Genomic DNA, 27,588 nt, shown 5'->3' with positions numbered 1-27,588 from the left:
TTTTGTAAGATAAATCTGTTTAATTTTGTGTGGAAATTCCCTGTAAACCTCTTCATTTATGATTAAGCCTGTGCAACAATTGCAAGCTATATTATTTATTTTTATGCACTGAAAGTAAAAACAGTAAACCAAGTGTATAGACTTTTCGTCTGTGAAAGTTTGTGCTCTGGAAAACCCTGACCAACTTTCCTATACTTAAATGGACTGGTCACTCTAATAATAGTAAATTGATACTTCTAATAAAGCTTGTTAAGAACAACCATAATATGGTATCTGAAGATATTTTGTTTCTCACCTATGAAGGGAGCAATCCCCATCAACATTTTAAGGACATTTTATGCAATTTTATTGGCGATTTTTAGACCTGTAATTTTGGAATTTACCTTCCGGAAATACATCAGAATGCACCAAATTGAATCTAATTTACCAAATTTTTCTGGGGGAGGGCCCCCATACCCCCCTTTACAACATTTAGCGCCTTTGGTGCTCAATAAGTTAAGCAATTATCCAACCTAGACCCCCCCCCTGCAAAAAATCCCGGATCCGCTTATATATAATAATGTAAAATCAATGATACCTTTTTGAACCGCAGCAGGATCCAATATACTAACAGAAAGTAGGACAAATGTTTGTTAGCTATGTGAAACCCTCGAATGAGAAATGGTATCCGGTGTTGTAAAAAGGGTAAGCATACCATTCCAGGGATCTTAATTGGTTGTTTTTGTCGGCTTTAGCTGCATGAAGTTCAATCAAGCCGATATTCAGGCATATCGGATAGTAACCTTCTGGATTATGGTTCGTGATTGTATTAAAAATCACTTTTTGTTTAGCTTGTTCTCTATCCATCTCTTGCAAAATGTGGGCGTATCCTGCCTGGCAGCCGCTGGTTAATTATTATAGTGAGAACTGCCAGCTCTTTATCTAATCTCCCATAATGTTTGTTTGTATCCCAAAGATATCAGTTCCTGTCGATATTCGCGCATATTGGAATTTAATTTCCTGGATTATAGCCCCTGATTGATCAAAAAATCATGATTTGCCCTTGTGGTCCCTCTAGAATTCACACTTTTTATCCGATTTTAAAAAACGTTTACTGTTACATACTAATGATGATTGTTTTTAGCTTGTAGACCATCTAGAGGTCACATTTTTTAGCTGATTTTAAAAACAGTTTAAATATATCACCGATACACCATAGTAATAGTTGAGTTCAAATTTCATAAAAATCGGACTGAAACTGCCCGGTCACAATTTTTATCGGATTTTGATGAAACTTATAGTATACTCTTCCTCTCGGGTTCAATATTCATAAAAATCGGACTGAAACTGCCCGGTCAAAATTTTATCAGATTTTGATGAAACTTATAGTATACTCTTCCTCCCGCTTCAGATTTTTTGTAAGGATTCTCAGAACCAGAATATTTTGTTTTTGATGGCCTAACTTTATAATTTAACCCTTTAGCAATTGGTACGTATAAATCTTGACTACCGTAGATCCTTGAAGATAATGAGAAAGAAGGGATGTATACTCTTCAAAAAAAGTAGGGGATATTCAGAAACAATACAAAACTGCGGAAATGTACTACTGTTTTTATTAGAGGTAACCAGTGTATGTTAATAACAGGCCAATTGCCTACACATGAACATAAACAGTTCATATGGGCGGCTTATCTGACTGCCCCATTTCACTAGTAATTCGTCGTGGTATGCTCCTAATCATCCGTCCAATCACGATTTGGGTCAATCTGACCCACTCCTCTTTCAGTGCCACAGCCAATTCTTGCAGTGTTGTCAGTTGACGTTGACGTCGACGAACACATCTCCCGATCAAATTAAACGTAACACACTAAAGCAAAGATACGCTAAACAGTAAATCTTATGCAAGAACCGATAGGAAAGCAAACATGAATAGATAAACTAGCACGCGGCAGTTTTCATCGACCCTTCCTTGAAGGCGCTATTGCGTGTCGCATGTGCAGCTCAGTGGTTCTGTTGGGGCGATAAGTTCTTCATCTGTGAACATACTCTCAAAGCATGTCAAGTGTCCATGACTATTTATCATATCACAACCTACATAGATATTTGCATTTCAATATCCCCTACTTTTTATACGCCCACATAGAAATGTGGACGTATATTGCCATTGCTCCCGTGCGTCAGTCTGTCGGTCCGTCCGTCTGTCTGTCCATTGTCCACAATTTCATCCAGTTTTTATCATCCAGTTGTTTTAAAATTGATAAATGTTATTTGCATTAGTGAGATGAATTTCTGTTTATTACGTCTAGAATTATGGCCCTTGTTTCACTTTGTTGAACCTTGTGAACGCTCTAACGCCAAAAGTTAACATCCGATCTTTGTGAAATTTATATGCAATATTTAAATTGGGGAAACGAAGAAGCCTATTGAATTTCAGCAATTTCCATTTATTACTTCTAGAGTTATGGCCCTTGTTACACTTTGTTTAACCTTGTGAACGCTCCAACGTCAAAAGTTATCATTCGATCTTTCTGAAATTTATATGCATTATTTAAAGATACATTATTGGAGATTTTTATAAGGAGTTAACCATTCTTGCTATAATAGTTCAAAAATAGATGATGAAAGAAAATTATATTGAAAATTTCAGTCAAACTACTTTATTCTGAACATAGTTATCACCAGTGTAATTTTTGACTAGAAATGGGATTGAATTGCATCTTCACCGATTCTTAGTATGGCCGATCGTTTGATTGACAGGCGTTAACTCCACATACTTAATATCTGCTGTCTTTTGTCTGATGTTATCATATCCAAATTTGTGTTTTACCTTTTTGGATTTTTATAACAATTGGACAAAATGAGTGAGAGGGTAAATTTTCATTCTTACTTGTATTTTGGGCATGCATTAAATCAATTGAAAATAGGACATAATATTATAATAGAATTATGATAAATCTATGGTATACACCAGTGGCGTCGTGCCTATTGGGGAAATGAAAATATTTTTATTGATATTATTAAGACAGAAAACCTGTCCGTCTGTATTAGTCATCTCATGGTCTCCAGGAGTTGTATAATTTGTCATTATCTGTGTTTAGTTTATTGCACTTGAAATAGTTTAGATGTCATTTGTTAAGGCATCGCTTAACAGCGGCCTCGCTTCGTACACTCTATCATTTAGCCTCGATCTGGGAGTATGACGTCAACGTAACGGTTAATCTCCGCTCACGTCGCCATTTAAAATTAAATCAGACAACAAAATCCTGTTTAAATCCAAGCTGAATCCAAGCCATCCGTGGGTCTACAGAGTTGATTTTGTGCTAGGGTTATAATTTCTATGACATCTGAAGCCTAAATAAAGACTTGCAATAATCAGATTTACCTCTTGCATAATGTATGTTTAAATTAGTGAAACAAAGAATCCTATTGAATTTCTGCAATTTCCGTATATTACGTCTAGAGTTATGGCCCTTGTTTCACTTTATTGAACCTTGTGAATGCTCTAACGTCAAAAGTTATCATTCGATCTTTCTGAAATTGATATGCATTATTTAAATTAGTGAAAAAAAGAAGGTTATTGAATTTCAACAATTTACAATAATTACTTCTAGAGTTATGGCCCTTGTTTCACTTTGTTCAACATTGTTAATGCTCGATTGATGAAAGTTATCATCCAATATGTATGAAATTTATATGCAGCATTCAAATTTGTGAAACAGATTTATTGAATTTCAGCTATTTCCGTCAATTATTTCTAGAGTTATGGACCTTGTTTTATTTTGTGAACCCTGTGATTGTTTGAATGACAAAAGTGATCATCCGATCACCCTCAAACGACAAAAATTATAATCTGATCTGTATGGAACTGTCTTGTAAATGCCCCCAATTACCTACAAAGGAATAAATATGCGACAACCCTTGTCGACCGCTCGGACAATTTAGCTGCTGTGGGTGTATGTTTCGTTGCCTGGCAACCCTATCTTTTTGAAAAGTATATATGTTTAAATCCCAAAGATGTCAGTTCCTTTTGCTACTCACACATATGGGAACATAACTTCCAGGATTACGGACACTATACGATTTTTATCCGATTTTAATGAATCTTAAAATATATGTTTATATCCCAAAGATCTGGGTTCCTGTTAAGAGTGTATCCGCGAGAAGACCATGCAAAAATCGCAAAAAGTGCTAAGATGGGGGGTCGGAAGTTTTTGATCAAACTTATGGTATGACACCCCCTAGGGGCAAGAGGTAACATGCTGAATTGGTTACAGTCTGATGTCGCTCTAAAGGACTGTACAGGAATTGTTCAATTTATGGGTAAAATTGCGGTTTTCACATGTGTATTTATCACCTTTTTTAAGCACAGACTGCATTCTATGGTGGAATAGCAACCTTCTAATTTTGACCCTGTCTGATAAAGTGGGTGGTCAACTTCTACCCCAGCACTAATTTGAAAAAAAAAATCAGTACATACTAATTTTGTGTGGACTTGTTTTAGGGTACCATATTCACATTGTCCTTATAGTGCAGAAAAAGATACACTGTAACTTTTTCTTTCATGGTCGCAAGTAGAATTTCTTTGGATGGTTTTGAAGTGCTAAGCACATAGTATACATAGGTGTAAAAAAATGACCGGAATGCAACATACTTAAAATATACAGCTTATTGAAAAGTGCTAAAAAAAAGCTTTTGTGATACATTTTTTTTGAATTTAATTAGAGAAATAAAATTTTTGACTTTTATACGTTTTCATCATATCCATAGCCATTATTTGTACCATGTTGTACTCTATATAAGTGTGTATTTGTATTTATTGTATATTTGGTATTGTCGTATTGTCCCTTTAACATATTTGTTGTATTGTCTCTTTAAGATTTCATTTTCAAACAAGTTACCGAAAATGGCTACAAAATGTTTAATTTCAGAGCATGTTTCCACTATTCATTTTGGGACACATCCACTGATTTCTACAATACAGAAATGTGGAAGCTTAAATATTAACGGCAACGAAGCCTAATTGCGTCGAAGTGGGTGCCATTGAACAGTGTAGTATGGTAGCTACAGCTCTCGGGCACCGTCAGCTGCACCTTCAGGGCCGGATTTAGAATAAGAGAGGCCCTAGGCAAACCCCCTGAACAGGGCCCACGACATGGACCTTGGGGCCCTGGGAAAAGCAACTCGGTTAGAGGGTGGGTCTGGGGAAGTCATGCGGTTGGTGGTTCGAATCTCACTTTTAGGTGAATTTTTCATTTTCGTTGGATTATTTTATTTAAAATAATGTCTATTTGAGAGTAATGGATATGTTTGTTAAGATTGAGCACGTCGAAACTCCAATGGAAGGTCGTGGACAACTGCAGAAGTCAATTCCCGTTGACGCCAGATGAGCCATGAACGAATACAGGCCTTTGAAAGTATTTTTTTTAAGATATTTTTATAAAACAGATACTAATGTATTTTAGGGCTGGTAGTAAACACCATATGAATGAAAGGGAAAATAAATTGATAGGTTTATTTTTATCTACTACAGTTAATTATCTCCAAAATAGGGAAATTACAGGTTAATTTCATGGGTTATTGTTTCCTTTACCTAGTTTTTGTCAAGTCGATTCCGGTCATTTTTATTTTTTGTATCAAATGTTGGGAGGTTGCTTGTTCACGTGAGCATAAATTTTTTAAACCCACCCCATGAAAGAAGTAGCTATAGGGCGTCAAACTTTGGGTGACGAAAAATGGGGAATTTAGACAGGCTTTGATATCCAGTCCGTATACAGATCTCGTTCGCCAGAATCGTCTGAAGTTAATATTGTGGTAACAGCACTGAGTCATCGATAAACTGTGTTTGGTCTTTCTGCTACGTATAGTAAAGGTGTAAGGACTTGCCAAAGTTGGTATTTGAGAAAAGACAGATTTGGGCAATTTCACCATATGAAAAATGTTTTTTCAATTTTCTCATACAGGAATTGAAAGATTTATCTAATATTGCACATTTATGTGTTTTGGGACTATCCCAACTTATAAACCAAATTTGGTCAAAATCTGTGATTGAAGCCTTAGCACCTTCTGCATGGTTTTCTCGCGGATACGCTCTTAATACTTGTGGGTATCGGATCACCATAACTTCCTGGATTATGGTCCCTGATTGTACAAAAAATCGCTTTTTTAGCGTGTTCTCTGTCTATCTCTTGCAAAATGTGAGCGTAGCTTGCATGGCAACCGTTGTTTTCTTAAAATATTCTATGAATTTATAATACTTGAACATAGTTAATAATGCGTCAATCAAATGTTAATTGTTTTTAATTAGAATATCTCAACTATGAAGATACCAAGTTTTCTAAGAGTCGTGGAACAGGTGTATTTGGTAATAATGCTAAGGATACTGGAATACCAGCTGATATCTTTAGATTCTATCTTTTATTTGTACGACCAGAATCTCAGGTAAATGCTTACTAATCTAACACAGGGTTCAAACTAGGATCAATTTTTAGAGAGAAGTGACTTCTCCCTACAGGCAAAATAGAGAGAAATCAGGGGGATTTAGGGTGACTACAAGGATAGATCAGATTTCACAAATTGCAACGGTAATGGTACCATTCCATCTTGTTTTGCCATTTCACCATCTAAATTTAAAGGTCACCGGAAAAGCATCAATTTTTTTTTTAAATAATGCAAGTAATTATGTCAACATATAACCCGAACCTGAACGTCAATATTACCTGCAACAGGTAAATTTCAACATTAGTAATTTCCGCCATTCTCCGTGGGTAGTCGGAATTTTCCGTCAATAAGCAATCTGCACATAGAAATATAGACTAGAAAATGAGCAGAAGGACTAAAATGACGTCACAGATTGTTTATTTACGGAAAGTTACGACTACCCACGGAGAATGGGTAACAATCTGCTTTATTTACCGACTATACGTCTACTAATGAGTTTTCCACTGCTAGGGGATACTTTACAATCCATTATTCTATTGTTGTATAGTGATCGTTTTGAATTAAATCCTGAAATATTCTCATTAAAGATAGATGAACACCTACATATGTGAATCCTGAATAAAGAGGTGAAAAACGAATAACAAACAGCTCGTTTTCGCTGCTTGAATAACAAAGTGGACTGTTTTTGTCTAGAAGTCGTTTTGCTGTGTTTTATACTACTGGGGGATACTTGACATCCATCATTCTAGTTATGGCTAGCTGTATATCTGAATCCCGAATAAAATGACGAATAACGAGCTAGCTTGTTATTTGTTATTCACCGCTTGAATAACAATCTGGTTTATTTACCGACTATACGTCATTTAATGAGTTTTCTCCTGCTAGGGGATACTTTACAATCCATTATTCTATTGTTGTATAGTGATCGTTTTGAATTAAATCCTGAATTATCCTCATTAAACATGCATGAACCCCTTCATATATGAATCCCGAATAACGAGGTGAAAAACGAATAACAAACAGCTTGTTATTCGTTATTCATCGCTTGAATAACAATCTAGTTTATTTACCGACTATATGTCATGTAATGAGTTTTCTCCTGCTAGGGGATACTTTGCAATCCATTATTCTATTATTATCTAGAGATCGTTTTGAATTAAATCCTGAAATATTCTCATTAAAGATACATGAACACCTTCATATGTGAATCCCGAATAACGAGGTGAAAATCGAATAACAAACATCTCGTTATTCGCTGCTTGAATAACAATGTGGACTGTTTTCGTCTAGAAGTCGTTTTGTTGTGTTTTATACTACTGTGGGATACTTGACATCCATCATTCTAGTCATGGCTAGCTGCATATCTGAATCCCGAATAAAAAGTTGAATAACGAATAGCGAATAACGATTCAACTTCACACTGCCAAATATTATCTAAAATTAAATTTAGATGGTGAAATGGCAGAACAAGATGGAATGGTACCATTACCGTTGCAATTTGTCTCGAGACAGGTCACCTTGTTATTTGTTATTCAATATTCACCGCTTGAATAACAATCTGGTTTATTTACCGACTATACATCATTTAATGAGTCTTCTACTGTTAGGGGATACTTTGCAATCATTATTCTATTGTTATCTAGAGATCAGTTTGAATTAAATCCTGAATTATCCTCATTAAAGATGCATGAACCCCGTCATATGTGAATCCCGAATAATGAGGTAAAAAACGAATAACAAACAGCTTGTTATTTGTTATTCACCGCTTGAATAACAATCTGTTTTTTTTACCGACTATACGTCTACTAATGAGTTTTCCACTGCTAGGGGATACTTTACTATCCATTATTCTATTGTTGTATGGTGATCGTTTTGAATTGAATCCTGAATTATTCTCATTAAAGATGCATGAACCCCTTCATATGTGAATCCCGAATAACGAGGTGAAAAACGAATAACAAACAGCTCGTTATTCGCTGCTTGAATAACAATGTGGGTTGTTTTTCATCTAGAGGGAGGTTGGATGGCCGAATGGTTAGCATTCGCGCGCTGTATCATACGGTCTGTCATTGAGTCAACTGGCGGGGTTTCGATTCCCCGGTTGTACGTGACAAGGAGTAGGGTCCCCTGCCCAACCTCGTTGGTTTTCTCCGGGTCCTCCGGTTTCCTTCCACAGCTAAATACCCCTACGCGCAAGCGAATTATTGAAATAAAATTAAACCATATGTTAGTCCCGAAATGACCTAGTTTGTGTCGAGTGGACGTTAAACACCATTTCTCCCTCTCACTTTTTCGTCTAGAGGTCGTTTTGCTGCGTTTTTTGCTGCTTGGGGATACTTGGCATCCATCATTCTAGTCATGGCTAGCTGCATATTTGAATCACGAATAAAAAGCTGAATAACGAATAATGAGGTGGCGTATCCCTCGTTATTCTCAAATATTGGTGAATAACGAATAACGAAAAACGATCCAACTTCACACTGCCTAACTTTTATGTATTTATTGTGGTATAACAAGATCACATTAATGTCAGCATTTACATATATCAAATGTATAAGCTTGCAGATAGTCGAATGGACCGTATAATTATATTAGGTAGCCCTAAATGTTCCTATTTCTTGCTTTAAACATACCACTGAACCAGAATTAAGAAATTATTAGTTGTTTAAATTTATGATTGATAGAAAGCAATGGGGAACCATACACTATGTAAATGACAACAAAATCATTTCCCAAATAAAGAACAGACAAAAAAGTCATTTATTTAGATACAAATTCGTTCTTTTACTTTAGTCCTTCAAGCACAAATTATGGCATTGTATGCAAATTTCTATGAATTTTATTCATTTTATATTAAGTCTCTTTGTATGTAGAACAAAAACAAGCCTGTCTTCGTTGATAGATCTCAATACCACAAGAAAATATTGTATCCAACGCCATGTTTAATGGGGTCATTGCTGATTTGCTACAATTTTTGGAGTTAGATAGAAGTTCTAATGGAGACAAAATAATTAGATTCCTTGACTATATTTTGAATTATTATTGTTTTTAAATGGATTTAAATTATCTTTAACATAACAGTTAAAATAGCTTTGCCTAGTTTCTCATATAAAAATGTAGAAATGCGTCTCCCAGTCTTATTCACAACATGTCTAATTTTCACATTTCCCTTCGAGCCTCACATTGAGTCACACAAATGTATATCACCGTTACATCCTAATGATGGTTGAGTTTGAATTTCGTGAAAATTGGACCAAAACTGACGGACAAAATGGCCGTCCCTCGTATAACGCAAATGGTGTAAGTATGTGGTATATCAAGGTTGTAGACACTCTAGAGCAGGGCTTCCACTTTAAATTTTCACTGCCAGTCATTTTTGATAACGCACGAAAACTTTTCAAAGTAAATTCATATTTCATGTTTTTTATTCATGGTAGGGTATTGTGACTTCACGTGTCTATACCACTTTGTCACCATGGGGTGCACAAAAAAAATAAAAAAATATATTTGACTTAAAAATGAAATATTAGTAAGGCTCATGATAATTATTTAATAATTAAATATTCCGTTTTGGCTACTTAAATAACGAAATAGTTGAATTGGCCGGAGAAAAACCATTTCAGTAGCTCACACGTAATTAACATGTGCTCTATAGAAAACACACTGACCTGGATAATTTTGAGTTGTAATACAATAACTTTGAAATGAAGATAAATATATAATTATCCATGGCATATATCTCACATTTTTTTGGTTTTAGACCATCTCTTACGGAATTAGGGGCCGCAGAATTGTGACGTAAATCCTAATAATGTATAACTAAATGACTAACGGATAACTAACTTCACGGCTAGCGACACTAGCGCCCCCTAGAATATGGTCGTGTATAAGAGTAACCGTATATACACGACATTTCTTCTACACGTGGAATTATCCATATTGCTGCACAATAGAACTGGAATACGTATTTTTCTTAATTGTTAATTGTTAACTAATCTCTAGACTTTATTTCAACAATTTCCACAAGGCCGTAATACCGCTATAAACATTTTTAAATGCATTTTTCTCCCAACACGTACGTTGTTGAGGACTTAAGTAATTTCTATGCTTTTTTTATTTTATATGACAGTTGGTTGGATTCGGAGAGCAATACTTCATATCAATTGTCCTTTTTCGAAGATCATAATAACCTCATTTACATAATGCCTGACCGTAATAGCGGTAAACGGCTTTGTTGTTGAAAATTCTTATGACACGTGGACAATACGTGAATGATTAACAATGGGCCACTTCACGCCGTTGATTAGATTCCCACTTATCAATTAACATTTATTGTTCTACTACCAGACACTCATCACCAGACACACACAACACTCAGTATAATCTGTTGACGACTATATATACAACTCTATAACACCAATCACGAGATTGGCTTCTAGACGACGTGCATTCTTGTATAGTTACACAGTGAAGGTCGATCGTAGCCATGTTTGAAATTGTTTTTTTTTTAAAAAAAGACCCTCTTTCCGGCGTGCAAAATGACCGTTAGGTCAGATCTAGGAACGGTCATTTTCCATAGCCATAGGTCTCGACCGGCATATACGGCCGACGTGGACCCCATGCTCTAGAGGCCACAATTTTTTTACGATTTTGATGCAACGTTAAATTTATGCTTATATCACAAAGATCTTGGTTCCTTTCGATATTCGCACATATCGGATCGTAACTTCCTGAATTATGGCCCTTGATTGTATGAATAATCGCGTCTTAAGCTTGTGGTCCCTCTTGAGGAAACAAATTTTATTATATTGAAAAAAATGTTTGATTATATCACCGTTACACCCTAATGATGGTTGAGTTTCAATTTCATGAAAATCAGACCAAAATGGCCCCCCCCACCCCCCCGTACGCAAATAGTAAACATCTGGTATATCAAGGTTGTGGACCCTCTAGAGGTCATAATTTTGATTCGATTTGATGAAACTTGAAATGCATGTTTATAACCTAAAGATCTTGGTTCCTTTCTATATTTGCGCTTATTGGATCGTAACTTCCTGAATTATATCCCCTGATTGTACGTGGTTCTAAATTTTAGTATTGGGTTAGAATTGGGATCCGTGAATTCACTCATTTCTATGGTATAATTCAAGTATTCTTTCAGTTTGAGGTAGTATGTGATGTTATTTGGTAGTAATTAGTTAGTATTGTGTAAATCAACTTACAGCTGCCTACTTGGCAATTTGTCAGACAATTTGGACCATATTTTACTTGCTATCTCTGAAAACATGTATAGTATCACTTCTACTCAACAACATATTCCTGGCAGGTTATAAATACTGAAAGAGAAAAACCCTTGCTGATCAGGGCTTTTATTTGAATAGAAGTTTTTATAACAGTCTCCATTTGGGAATGTTCCGATTAGTTATTTTGCATGGCAGATGAATCCATTAATGAATAAAAGTATAGATATTAATTAGTTGCACTAAAGTTGATTTTCTTTATTTAAGGATACAGCTTTTAGTTGGGATGATTTCTTGTTAAAGAATAACAGTGAATTACTAAATAACCTGGGAAACTTTGTCAACAGGTAAGATAGTACTAGTAGACAATATTCAACGCTTTAATAGTTTTTATACGCCCACATTTTCATGTGGACGTATATTGTCGTCACCCCTGTCCGTCCGTCCACAATTGTTTGTGGACACTATACAGGTCACAATTTTTATCCAATTTCAACGAAACTCGAAATACAGGTTTATCTCCCTAAGATCTCGGTTCCTTTCGATATTCGCGCATATCGGACCGTAACTTCCTGAATTATAGCCCCTGATTGTACGAAAAATCGCATTTGTAGCTTGTGGACCCTATCGACCCAAAACTGACATACAAAATGGCCGCCCCTCGTTCTCAAATAGCGTAAAAATATGGTATATCAAGGTTGTGGAACCTTCAGAGGTCACAATTTTCTTCTGATTTTGATGAAACTTGAAATGTAAGTTTATAACCCAAAGATCTTGGTTCCTTTCGATATTCGTGTATATCGGACCGTAACTTCCTGAATTATGGCCCCTGATTGTACGAAAAATAGCATTTTTAGCTTGTGGACTCTATAGAGGTCATAATTTTTATCTGATTTTAAAAAAACTTTTTAATATATCACCGTTACACCCTAAGGATGGTTGAGTTTGAATTTCGTAAAAATCGGACCCAAACTGACAGACAAATTGGCCGCTCCTCGTACTCAAATAGCGTGTAAATATGGTATATCAATGTTGTGAACCCTCTAGAGGTCACAATTTTCTTCTGATTTTGATGAAACTTGAACTGTAAGTTTATAATCCATAGATCTTGATTCTTTTCGATATTCGCGCATATCTGATATTAACTTCCTGAATTATAGCCCCTGATTGTACGAAAATTGCGTTTTTAGCTTGAGGTCCCTCTAGATGTCACAATTATTATCCAATTTAAAATAACGTTCAAATATATCACTGTGACACAGTAATTTTGGTTGAGTTCGAATTTTGTGAAAATCGGGCCTAAACTGCCAGACAAAATAGCCGCCCATCGTACGCAAATAGTGTATAGCATCTGGTATATCAAGCTTGTGGACCCTCTAGAGGTCACAATTTTGACCTGATTTTGATGAGAGTTGAAATACATGTTTATAACCCAAAGATTTTGGTTCCATTCGATATTAGCTTGCCGTCCATGTAGAGGTCACAATTTTTATCCGATTAAAAAAAACATGTGAATATATCACCATTACACACTAATATCTTCGTTCCTTTTGATAATCGCGTATATCCGAACGTAACTTCCTGGATTATGGCTCACAAATTTTTTTCCGATTTTAAAAACCGTTTAAATATTTCTCCATTCCACCATAATGAAGGTTGAATTCGAATTTCGGGAAAATCGAAATGAAACTGCCCGACAAAATGGCCGCTCTTTGTATGCAAATTGTGTAAAAGTATGCAATACGAAGGTTGTGGACCCTCTAGAGGTCACAATTTTTATCATATTCTGATATTTGCGCATTTCAGACCATAACTTTTGGATTATTGCCCCTGATTGTACAAAAATTCCTGATTGTTTTTAGCTTATTTTCTATCCATCTCTTGCAAAATGTGGGCGTACCCTGTCTGGCAGCCGCTGGCTATAAATCTTTTTGTTAGATACAGAACCAAGAAAAGACTACTCAGTAATATTGACAAATTCAACTACCATTAAATGTAGTTTATTTAGGACTGAAAATCTTTAGTGCCAGAGACAAAATTATTGGTGACAGTTTTTTTTAAACCATTACTGAGCAAAACGTTTGAGTAACTGATTGGTCATGCAAAATAAAACAAATTATCGTTTCATTAAAATGATAATGACTTGGATTGATGAATAGTCCGACAAAGGGGAAGCAATGACTTCTGTTTAAGATTAGATTGATGAATTGTCCAACAAAGGATTAAGTCAGTCAATCAAGCCAGATTAAGTAGTTAATCAAGGTAGGTGTATAGATGGTATAACACGATAAATACATTGATCACTTAATTACCTAATCAGTCCAGCCTATTATCAACGATAATTGGGTGAAGTGGTAGTTATACACTCAGAACACTATATTAATTTTGGAATTTTGAATATTATTCACCATGTCTTGATTTTCGATCGGGCATATTCCTGGTCGGACAATTTAGGACATTTGGAAAATAGCGTCAGACATGTCCGGAATATATGGGCGAAACCCCATCTCTGATCGTGTGTAATGCTAAATTTGTAATCTACACCAAAAGTTTTCTTAGATTACAAAGTTAAAGAGTTCAACTTCTATTAGAAATGTGAGTTTAAAGCACCCGAAAACCTGAAAAGAAAAAAACTGAATTTATGATCCGTTTCAGTACCCTAATTTCAAATGGCCATATCTCGCCGAGTTTTCGACCTAAAGAGGTATAATTTTGGACTTGTTAGCTTAAGGCCACATTCTGTAACATATATTTTTTATAATTTTTTGGGAGGGGTTCATGTTCCGAAATATGGTACTACCAGTAATCTCCGGATAGGCATACTTTTTGGTCTGTATCTATTACTTTGTAGCTCCAGAAAGTATACAATTATACCAAATTTTATTCGGTTTTCATGGCCAAATAGCATTGATACATATTTTGTTTCGAAAACTGATGGTAACTCATGAAACTCAATGCCTGTATCTCAGTCAATTTTCAATCTACAGTTTCTGATTTTTACATGTACAATGACATATATTTTTTCCAGATTTTTTCGAGGGGGTCGATTTCCCACTCCTGGCCCACTTGACAAGGAATGACCCATCTAGAATATATTTAGATATGGATTAGAATAACAATAACAATAGCAAAAGGAAAATTTTGCACTAGTCTTTTTTTGCGTGAGTAATGAAATACTCACACAGTGTTTCTTCGGTGGCAAGCATAGATAATGATGATTGAGTCTGCATTTCGTGAAAGTTGGACTGAAACTGCCAAACAAAATGGCCGTTCCACGTACGCAAATAGTGTAAAAGTATATAATTTATAATACCAAGGTTGTGGACCAACTAGAGATGAAACTTAAAAATATGTTTATATCCCAAAGATCTGGCTTCCTTTCGATACTAGAGCGTATCAGATTGTAACTTCCTGGATAATGGCCCCTGATTGTTAAAAAAATCGCTTTTTTTTTTTTTTAGCTTGTTCTCTGTCCATCTCTTTCTTGGCAACTGCTTGTTAACTGATTTTTTTTTTCAAATTTCGATTTGAAACTTTGGGACAATAAGAGATTGAGCCCCATAGATTTTTTCCTGTTGGCTGTCCATCTCTTGCAAAATGTGGGCGTATCTTGCATGGCAACCACTTGTATTGCATTATAGTTGTAAAAACTAATGTTTCATAAATTAAATGTTTATTTAAGGGGTTTAGCATTTGTATCAAGTAGTTTTGGTGGTGTTATTCAAGAAATTCATCTAACAGAAAATGATATACAGACAGTTGCTTTAATCAACAGAGAATTACAGACATATATAAACAACATGGAGAATACTAGGTTAGTGTTTATAAAGCCTGGCGCACATTACGTGACAACTTAGTTACAGATATCGCCACAATTTAACCCTTTCAATGCTAGACGTAAATCCACTGCCTGTGCTAGACCAATTTTTGAGGAAAAAAGTGGGTTTGGAACTGAATGCCAAACAGTACTTATGGAAGCTTTTATGAAAATTCTTTTTGTGTGTTGGGATGGACATGAGGTTGGGCTAAGGGGAAAAAATAGAATTTTGGAAATTTACATAATCATGTAGTCACGTGACATCATGGTGGCCATTTTGGATTTCTCATTTCTCACTAAAGCTAACACGAAAACGAATTTTTCTCCATGAAATACTTATGGGATATTGTTTTTTTTACTGGATTTTGATAAAGATATATAAAATGAACAAAAATATCAATAGCAGCCATGAGCAATGCCACCACTAACACGTGCAATTCATCTCCCGCTGCCATGACCACGTGCGGATTGCAATAACTTGTTTTTACTTTCACTTTCACTTTCATCCTCGCGTCCCATATCATTATCACTATAGTCAGTCAATAGGTCTAAATGTTCGAAACTCAGGAATTGCCTACGTCTTTTACGATCCAGCAGGCCAGCATTATTATCAACATCAGAATTATCGTCAGAATCTACTGAAGACATGCTACATAGGGATATCATGTTCAGATTGGGCTTGTTCATCATGCATGGGAGACAAAGCCATAGGCGGATGGTCGCGCAACAAATCACGCACTTCATGCTACCAATCACTGTCCTGACTACTATTATTATCAACTAACTGAAAACGAATTATGTGTATCAGTACCCGCCTCGAAATTGTCCACACTGTCTTTGTCAGCGAAGTTATCATTCACGATTTCGCCGAGATTGCATCGTCTACTTTTTTGTCACTATGCACTCCGCCATTTTACAGTTTGCCACTTTGAAACACGTGGAAATATGTTCTAGTGTACAGAAAATACAATAGATGGCACTTCCAGCTACAGTGCTAATTTTAGTGAGGTCCATACTGAGTACATAACGACATTTTATAATACCCTGCACTACCGGGTAGACGCAATGAAAGGGTTAAGTAGAGTGAGCACACTACACTACAATTCTAGCTATCGCACAAAATACAAACTGTCACATGTTTCGACATGTGACACCTCAAAATACATTTTCGTCGTTAGTGCGTTAAATGAATAATTTAATATTGTTATTGTCCCCCGCCTTTAGAAGAAAGCAGGGGACTATTAAAATGGGTTCGTCTGTCTGTCTGTCTGTCTGTCTGTCTGTATGTATGTCCGTCCGTCCGACAGTCACTTTTTGGGACACAATAACTCACCTTCTAATTGACCTAGAATGTTCAAACTTGGTGTAGGTGTTTATTAGGTCAATACCTTGATGGAGTTCGAAGATGAGCATTTTCTGCTTAGGGTAAGCAGAGATAAGCAATTTGATTGGTTGATGCTTTGGGACACGATAACTTTAGTTCTAATTAAGTGAGAGTGATGAAACTTGGTGTATAGTTTCATTACATCAATACCTTGACTCAGTTCGATGATGAGAATTGTCTGCTTAGGCTAAGGAGCAATAAGCATTTTGATTGGTCAAGACTTTGGAACATAACATCTCTGCTTCTAATTGAGGTAGAATGTTTAAACTTGATGTAGATGTTCCCCTTGACTGAGTTCAATGATTAACATATTGAGCTAAAGCTAAGCAGAGAAAATCAATTTCCTTGGTCGATGCTTTGGGACAAGATAACTTTGATTCTCTCTGAAAGAGAGTGATGAAACTTCGTGTATAGTTGATAATCAGTTTGATTGCTTGATACTTTTGAAAAAAATAGATGTGCGATTAATTAATATGTGTCATCTGTGGATTTCGTCGGGGGACATCAGCCTCACTGTTTGCTTGTTGTACATGATGATGAGGCGCCAGTCGAGTGCAGGGCGTTTATAATAGTAAACTAATTAACAAGCTCAAGTTTGGCGACTCTTGTACATACAGAAAATAGGCTACACAAGGATGAGCCCATAAATATTCCAGAGTATCATAGATATAATTAGCCTTCTTATTACAAAACAATCAAGATGAGAAAACCAATAAGGGCAGGAGAGCAAATTGTCTCCTTAACGGTCATTTTAATTACCGTCTATGAATCCTAGGCCTATATTATTGTGGAGTATATTGCACGCTGTAGCATACGTGACCAACCTCATGGGTTTTCTCCGGATCCTCCAATTTTCTCCCACTGCCAAAGACCCCTACACGCAAGCAAATTATTGAAATAAAAAATTTGAACTATGTGTTAGTCCCGAAATGACCTAGTTTGTGTCAGTGAATGTTAAACCCTCTCTCTCTCTCTCTCTCTCTCAACAAACATTCAGAGAAACCTGTTGTGTGTTTATGTCACACGAGACACATGAGATAAATAACTAAAACTGATTGGTTTAATAGGTAATTTGATTTCCTTGTTTGTAGCCAACATGTCAAATATTCGCTACCATCGCAGCAATGGTTACTGGTGACGAAAAATCGCAAGTGACTGGGTGAACACTTTTGGCGATTTTTTTACGCCCACATTTTCATGTGGACGTATTGTGGTCGCCCCTGTTCATCAGTCCAGAATTTGTTTGTGGACACTCTACAGGTCACAATTTTTATCCGATTTTGACGAAACTTGAAATATAGGTTTATCTCCAAAAAATCTTGGTTCCTTTCGGTATTGGTGTGTATCGGATTATAGCCCCTGATTATACGAAAAACCATGTTTTTAGTTTGTGGATGCTCCATTGGTCACAATTTTTATTATACGCCTACATTTGTGAACAGTCCACAGGTCACAATTTTTATCCGATTTCAATGAAACTTGAAATATAGGTTTATCACCCTAAGATCTTGGTTCCTTTCGATATTGGCATGTATCGGACTGTAACTTCATGGATTATGGCCCCTGATTGTACGAAAAATCACGTTTTTAGCTTGTGAACACTGTAGAGGTCACAATTTTTATTTCTAATTAAGTGAGAGTGATAAATTTTAGTGTATATTTTCATTACATCAATACCTTGACTAAGTTCGATAATGAGCATTTTCTGCTCGGGGTAAGCAGAGCGATAAGCAATTTGATTGGCCGAGACTTTGGAACAGAATAACTCTCCTTCTAACTGTGCTAAAATGTTCAAACTTGGTGTAGGTGTTTATTAGATCAATGCCTTGATGGAGTGTGAAGATGAGCATTTTCTGCTTAGGGTAAGTAGAGATAAGCCATTTGATTGGTTGATGCTTTGGGACACGATAACTTTAGTTGCAATTAAGTGAGAGTGATGAAACTTGGTGTATAGTTTCATTACATCAATACCTTGACTAAGTTCGATATTTATCATTTTCTGCTCAGGGTACAGAGCGATAAGCAATTTGATTGGCCGAGACTTTGGAACACAATAACTCTGCTTCAAACTTGGTGTAGGTGTTTATGAGGCCGATGCCTTGATAGAGTGCAAAGATGAGAATTTTAAGCTTATGGTAATAATAATAATAATAATAATAATAATATATGCATTTATATCGTGCTGACATTCACTACTGATAGCAATTTGATTGGTTGATGCTTTGGGACACGATAACTTTAGTTCTGATTCAGTGAGGGTGATGAAACTTAGTGTTTAGTTTCATTACATCAATACCTTGACTAAGTTTGATGACGAGAATTGTCTGCTTAGGCTAAGGAGCAATAAGCATTTTGATTGGTCAAGACTTTGCAACATAACAACTCTCTTCTAATTGAGGTAGAATGTTTAAACTTGATGTAGATGTTCGTCTTGACTGAGTTCAATGATTAACATATCGAGCTAAAGCTAAGCAGAGATAAGCAATTTCCTTGGTCGATGCTTTGGGACAAGATAACTTTGATTCTATCTGATAGAGAGTGATGAAACTTAGTGTATAGTTGATAATCAGTTTGATTGCTCGATACTTTTAAAAATAATACATATGCGATTAATTAATATATGTGACCCCCACAGCATACTGAGTCACAATGAGGAAATTTTGAAAATTGAGTTATTGTTATTTTCACAATCTCCAACTCATTACCTTCAATTTGATGTATAGTTTGTTTGAATTGGGCAAAAATTGACTGAGCTGTGTCCATTAGAAGCTACCTAACTCACAAAAGTAAGTTTTGAGAAAAAGCAAGTCAAAGATTTGGTATGTTCCAAAACAAAATCCCATAGCAACCAGGCCATTTATCTGCTGTTTTGTCGTTGAATATATCTTTCCATGGGTTTTCAGGGGTAAAAATTTGATCCGACTATTTCAGCAATTTATTTGCTATATTTTGTCGTTTAATATGTTTATTATTTAGGATTTCAAGGGTGCTGACGACGAAAATCGTAATAAATGCACTCCTTTCGTAACGAAACATCCACAACACATACGGCATAATATTCACATGATAGTGTTATACTGAAGAACAATCTATACATTAGTAGTCTGTTGTGTATAATATAACTTTAGTGAGATTAACTTAACAAAGTTAATCTCATCAATTAATTAGCACCTTAGTTCCAGCTAGTGGTCAGGAGATTAAGATTGTTGATTGGATAATCATCAAAGAAGCCGCCACAGCTGTACGCGTGTTCATTTAACACGTGAATTAAAATAAGATTTTGCATGTACGATAGGTCTATTATTATTTTCAGGTACCGTGACGTTATCAAAATATGAGTCCCTATAGAAATGTCAATTTCATAGTCAAGAAATGCTTACGTTCACTTTCGTGCATTTTGGCTTTGATGTAAATATCAACATTATTCAGAGGATACTCAATGGCAGACTCGAGAATCGTCGCATATTGGCTCGTTGGTCGTTCTCATTTTTTCGACCCATTGTGATAGGAGAATTTTAAACAATAATATCCCAAATGCATTCCTTACTTTGCATGCCGTATGAAGAAGCGACGGTAAACGGAATTCGGCTATCAATAAAATTCTCTTTGAAAAGAAAATTATTGGCCATTTTGTTTATTTCCATTTAAGGCCTATAGATTATTTTTTTAAAGATGATATGAGATATCAAATAATCACCACTTGGATTAATTATTTGGAGTAAATAATGAGTTGTCGACAGCTTTATCATTGACCCGTGACAGTTGATTAGTAATAGTATTACTCAATGACACACACCCGCTTGTCGATTAATTTACATAATCAGCCACGTGGTTTCGATTAACACTCAACGGCTATCTCTACGATCAGGGCCCGGTTGTTCAACTTGTCGTTAAATTTAACCTGTGGTTACCCATAACCATGGGTTATATATTTAACTAATCGTTATAGAACCTGTGGTTAAATTTGAGTTGTCCAACTATATTTAACGACATCGTTATGTAACCATTTGGTTAAAATTTAACCATTCAATAACCATATGGTTAAAACTTAACCATGCAACAAGTATCCCATAATCCCCCTTACTTGGAACCAATTCAAGATGGCCGCCAACAACTTTTCCACACCTGCATCTCAATTAGAAAAGAAAAGACAAAAAAAAAACAATTTCACTCTCGATGAAGTACTTTTAATCCAAGAAGAAGTCGAGAAAAACTACATAACAATTAATGCAAAATACTCCAATGCTGTTACTAATGACAAGAAACGGAAAGTATGGGAAAAAATTGCCCAAAAATGTTCTGCACTTGGCATTGCCACAAGAACTGCTAAAGAAATAAAAGATAAGTGGAACAACACAAAAAAAATTGCCAAAAAAACTTACACTGAATACCAGAGAGAGTCAAATAAAACTGGTGGTGGCCCACCCCCTAAACCAATAAACCAGGCTGTTGGGAATGTTATTGATATGTGTAGAGATAGTGCCTCCTTCAAAGGTATTGAAGGAGGATTTGAGAGCAGTTTTGAAATGGATGGTAGGTTTTCCACATGTCTTAGTATAGTAACATTTATTTTTTTTTATATATTTTGCCATTTACCATTCAAGTTTCATTCACTTTTCTTATTTCACAATTTGGTTCACATTCGTCGAACGTCGTCTGCTTTGTTTGACAACAAAAATGACCTTCACCTTGTCTCGGACACTGTTTGGCGTTCAAAAAGAACATTTTACGTGGATGTTCTGTCTTATATCGGTCCTTGCACGGATAAAATTAATTCTCTATTACTTTCGGTGTCCAACAGCTTAGTGTTCACTTAAAATCCATCACATTCTTCCTCCTATCGTTGTCCGAATTGGAAATTGTCCTTCACCTTGCCGAGGCGACCGCCATGTTGATCTTTCCGACGCGAGTGAATTGTGCGTAGGACTTGGAAGAACATCTTGTGTAATAATAATTGTTGAGTAATAAACTGCAGTTCCACACTGTAAATTAATGCAACATTTAGTTACTCATTGTAATCTAGTCTTGTTCCCTATGACGCACATATAAACAGGCTATTTCTTCGGATTTTGACGAGGCTTTGATTTTATCAACACGTGCTTCTGATCCACTGGTGGTTCGCGTCAATTATGGTAGTGCACCGCTGATTAATTAAAAATCATGTATAGACTGGCAGTTCGCGTCAACTATGGTAGCCAATGAATGCTATAAAAATGATTTAAAAAGAATTGCTGTATCATATATCATGTAGGCCCCCTATACTTTAATTTATTTATTTTTTTGAAAAGGGGGGAATTCTTGTCATTTCACAAGTGTTTCAATAAAGACATGCCTACCATAGGCATACTATTATCGGACATATAGTTAGTAATTAGTTAATAGTTTATTAGTTTACTCAATTTCTTGTTCATCTATCCATAAGTTTCTTCCAAATAAATTAGTAAAAAATTGCAAAAATTGTAACATTCCTGCATGAATGAAACTTGTTTTTATTATTTTTTTTCTGAAAGGGTGGGGTGTGTGGGTGGAGGTATTTCATTTCACACGTTTCTCGTTCATCTATCCATCGGTTTCTTAAAATTCCCAATAATAATAAAATAAATGTAAAAGATTGCAAGGGTGGGGTGTGTGAGTGGGAGTATTCTTGTCATTTCACACATGTTTCAATACATATACTGTTATGGGACTTATATTAGTAATTAGTTTACTCAATTTCTCGTCCATCTATCCATCAGTTTCTTTTCAATAACAGTAAAATTAATTAGTAAAAAATTGTGAGAATTGTAACATTCCTGAATGAATGTGTTGGTGGGACATACATTTAAAACAGACAATTTATTTTTAAGCGCCAACCACAGAATCAGATATACCCCAAGAAGAAGCAAGCACCCAAGATGTCTTTGAATCATTTGACACAGAGTTTTCGAGTTCACCTATATTTCGAAATGATCAGTCTCTATTATTTCATTCACTGCCAGCCAGCCCTTCTATATTAGATCATCCTCGTCCATCAACATCTTTTGATCATCCTCGTCCATCAACATCTTTTGATCATCCTCGACCATCAACATCTTCTGATCATCCTCGTCCATCAACATCTTCAAATCAAACTCATACATCAACATCTTTAGATCATCCTCGTCCTATAACTACAACACCGATGTCATCCAACCCAACTGGGTATCAGCGGTAGGCCCATGTTAAGATTGTTTTGTTTTAACGGCTTCTGAAATGAAATAAAATGGAATGGGGTTTAAGGTCCTACTGTTCTGCTCCAACTGGGCTATTGAAGACCGCTACATGCCATACAATATATGCAATTCCTGCCAAGGGATCTTTTACATGCATGAAACTGTGTACACAGGATGAGTTTTTTTCGTACCATCCAAATAACTAGACAGCTATCCTGCCCAACTGACAAGGGTTAACCATGCCGGAAAATCTGAATGAACTTTCTCGGCCAATGCAGCCATCCAACACCTGACCTCCAGCTTTTCCATGGGCCATCACTGCAGTCACGGTCACGCACATGACAAACAACACAGGTTACTTACATAATTACGACAGTATCGAGTGATCAGATATTATGTAATTATTCTTGTATTAGCATTACAGACTGTTATGTGTTATGCATGCGCGCCATTCAAAAGGATATGAAATAATCTTTTCGTCGTGTTAGGGGCCCCACGATTCTAGTCAGGCCCTAGGCCCCGCTCCGGTTAAGCTGGGCTTTGTATACATGTATGTCAGGGTATCACTAAAAGGCAATCCGACTGTTGTATGCCATCATCAAATCACAGTTTGTACATGGGAAGGTATCTTTAAATACTTGGATTAACGAAAACATTTTTTTCCAGTGCACCAAAGAAATTACTACAGAAACGAACAAAGAAAACTGCAGATGATGTATATGATCTTCAATGTAGGATGCTGGAAAAGGAACTCATTAAACAAGATAAACAAATCATCAAACTAGACCTTCAAATCGCCCTTCTGAAACAGCTTCAAACATCTACATCACCTCAAACACCACCAACACTTTCACAATTATTTGCATCTATGTAGTTATTCTGTACTGAACAGAGCCTTATTTATAATATTCTAAACACCCATGCTTCCTTCCTTCCGTTCGGATTTCGTTTCCGGTGCATATCTCATAAACCGGTTTAATTCAAGATACTTTTTGAAAATTTATACACATAACAAGCATATCTCATAAACTGTTTATAAATAGTATAGTTTATTTGCAATACAAAAATAAGAGTATGTGAGTACATGTACATACAAAAGTATGGTGGCTGATAATTGATAAGATGACATCACAGGCTGGGTGGAAATTCAAAAGAATAGAAATTATATTAAAATTTACTTGGTTGATAATTATTAATCACTTGGTGAATAGAATAAATTAAATACATGAAAAATGGGTCAGGTTGGAATTGAAATTTATTTTGGTGAAATTTCAAGAAAATAAATTAAAAGTTATTGGGTGGAATTTATCGAACACAAATTATCTATATTAAAATATAAAAGATCACTTGGGTGAAAATTAAAATTGACTTGAGTGAAAATGACAAAAAAACAAACAGATTATATTAAAATAGGCTAGAGTAAAAATTAATGAAAATTATTTTTGATGTCCCTTTGCAGCCACCCTACAAAAGCCATCATAAAAAATTATACAATTTACAAATCTTCTCCAACTCCAAGTATATCAAAATATTTACAATTACCAGTGATGTTTAATTTAATGGATAGTTATATACATTATATACATGCTACCTTAGGACAATAAGTACAGTTACTTAGTTAACGGATAGTTATATACATATAAACATTCTATACCTTAGGACAATAAGTACAGTTACTTAGTTAACGGATAGTTATATACATTCTATACCTTAGGACAATAAGTACAGTTACTTATTTAGTTAATGAATAATGATATTGATAAATAATTGGATAATTTAAACAATTGTAGACATGTGACTTTTGTTTGTATACTATTTTACACTCAGACAAAGATAGCGTTATCCCGACCGTAAGTTCTTGAACTGTTGAATGTTTTTTGGGGAAAAGGGAGTTATTTGTTGTAGTTACATGTAAGTGAAAATGTTGTACTTTTAAATCATTATCGTTCCTAAGATTATAATTATTGCGATAATAACCCTGTTTTTTAAATAAGTCTCTGTAATATGCACAATCGTATCAACATTTCTCCAGTCATATAATATATGTATTTTTGAAAGATGCAGAGAAATTGAAATTCGTATCCAATTAGATATTAACAAATTAATGGTAATTGTCCAAATCATTATATACATGGTTTTATTAAAAATTTGATGATATACAGAGTACAGATGATTGGTTAACAACATTGAAATTTTACATGCAATTTAAAAGAATGATTGGGCAATATGTTCTCTGACGGCTCTGCCATCTTGAGGACCAGTGAAATCCGGAACTGGAACAGGTTGTTGAGGCACATCCAGGACACTTTCTTCACCCAGCGGTTCTTTCATTTTTATTGCAATATTATGCAAAATGGCACACGCTCCAACAATACGACAAACTTTCCCTGGCTTCATTCTTATCTTAAAAATATTAATTTTAAAAATGTGAACTTTGATAAGACATCACATATATATGTATTTTTTTTTATTAATGTGGACGTATAAAACAGTAAATATGCCAAGTTTTAATATTATTATTATTATTAACATCATCCCTATGAACCCACCGAGCTGTAGTTATAGGTATGGCAATACCAGTATATATAATTTTTGCATTATTTCTATTTTTACCTCAGAATGAAGGACATGGAATCGCCGCTTCCAGATCCCAAATGTTCTTTCTATTGTTGATCTTGTTGATGAATGGCTAGTGTTGAAGCGTTGGTGGTGTCTGGCTTGTGGATTTCGAAAGGGCGTAAGCAAAAATGCTCTGCATGCATATCCACTGTCTCCAAGAATAATTCCGTCGGATATACTTTTATGATTTAATTCTAAATCGTTACACAAAGAGGAAGTTTTAAATACGTGGGAATCATGTGTAGAGCCTGGCCATTTAGCTGTTATTTGAGTAAATTTTCCTGAAATATTGATTAAAAGTATTAAGTTTCAACGAAAGTTTAATATATAGGCCTATGTATTAGATCACCAAAAATCGTACAATCTAATGAACCACAGTTTAAATCATTATTATAACTACAGCAAAAATTTGTCATGAACTTTGAGTTAGAATAGATTTGCCATATGTTAAATAACTTGCCGGATACGCTATATCTATGTGTACATGTATGTGCGAAAAGCCTGAATATGGCTGGGGCAATGGGATAATAATATGTGGTCTCATTCCATCTATTACAATTTGTGGGTATCAATGATTATGGAGTTATCCCTTGCTCCCTAACAAGGTCAAGGCTTCAATGGAAGAACATGCTAACAAATGTGAAATCCATTGGGGAAATCGGAGAAAAAACGTTAGAAAACAAAGAAAAATACCTTCATGATCACAGACAGCTTGCACATTTATACTGTGGTAGCCCTTACGGTTGACATAAGCTGGTTCATCTGTACCGGGAGCCTGAATGCGAATATGTGTGCCATCGATACAGCCTATTACATTTGGGAACTGTGCCTGTTCATAAAAGCTTGACTTTATATGAACACTTTCATGAGTGGTGGGCCATTTTATAAAATTATGTTGTTGCTTAAGAAGAGCATTTGTTACACGATCTATTACCCTGCTGACGCTGCTTTTGTCTCGACCAAGAGTATCACCAATCACCTGTAGAAATGAACCACTGGCATAAAAACGGAGGGCAATAGCTACTTGCTGTTCTACTGTCAGACTGATTTGCTTGGTACTGGAACTTTTTAGATCTTCTTCAAGAATATTACATATATATTCAAAGGAATCTTTTCCAAATCTGTATCGAGCCCTTAACTCCGAGTCGGTAAGGTCCTGAATCATTGAGCTTGAACTTGAAATACACCTGTATACCCTTTTTCTCCTGTTTAAAGTGGGAGGCATGGCCATGAGTACCTGTCTGCACGCCATCTTGAATGATTTAACGACCGGTTAAATAATTTAACGATGCCCTGCTAGGTGGGTTAAATATGGACCATTTTAACGATGACATAACCATGCGTTAAATTTAACGACACAATGAACAACAGACTTCTTCTTTCGTTAAATTTAACGATGTCGTTAAATGATTTAACGACATTGTTAAATTTAACGACAAGTTGAACAACTGGGCCCAGAATTTTTTTTTTTTCTGCCACATATCAGAGTGAATCGCATGTAAGTAGCCAAAAACATTATCGCCAAAACCAAATATTTATGGATAATGTCTTGCACGCGTTGTCTGGGCCAATCAGCAAAGGAGTTGTGTGGACAGCATGGCAACAGGCGGAGTTTATTTATATGTTTGGAGGGTTTTAAAACTCGATTGTATCCGTTCAAAATCATTTCATCGACAATATTTTGATCATATTTATCAACTAGAGATGCTCCGCTTTACAACAATGCCAATTGTTATGCAAGAGAAATGACCGGTCGTCCCGCTGCGAGCGAAGACAAATAACTAATTTCACCTAGAATTTTAAGAAATAGGACAGATTTAAGAATACGGTACTCTTACAAAACGTTCAAATACAGGTGTTTTAAAATGTTTTATTGCTATTTTGATCTTCTGTGTCGATAGATAGTATATTTATAGACTC

The 27,588-nt window shown here is 35.5% G+C and overlaps 1 protein-coding gene across 5 annotated transcripts in view; it reads left to right on the top strand.

Annotated features, from left to right (window-relative positions):
- LOC126820651 (methionine--tRNA ligase, cytoplasmic) overlaps positions 1–27,588 on the top strand; it is a 299,938-nt gene that overhangs the window by 177,652 nt on the left and 94,698 nt on the right. For all 5 annotated transcript variants that reach the window (XM_056101237.1, XM_056101236.1, XM_050548738.2 and 2 more), the window contains 3 exons: positions 6,284–6,417; positions 11,925–12,004; positions 15,340–15,471. In XM_056101237.1, the coding sequence (XP_055957212.1) occupies positions 6,284–6,417; positions 11,925–12,004; positions 15,340–15,471 (346 nt within the window). The remainder of the gene's footprint in view (positions 1–6,283; positions 6,418–11,924; positions 12,005–15,339; positions 15,472–27,588) is intronic.

The sequence above is a fragment of the Patella vulgata genome, chromosome 5, assembly GCF_932274485.2.
Source record: "Patella vulgata chromosome 5, xgPatVulg1.2, whole genome shotgun sequence".
In the NCBI taxonomy this organism is placed as follows: Eukaryota; Metazoa; Mollusca; class Gastropoda; family Patellidae; genus Patella; species Patella vulgata.
Note: the sequence above shows the minus strand (reverse complement) of the source record. Positions and strands in the feature narration are given on the sequence as shown.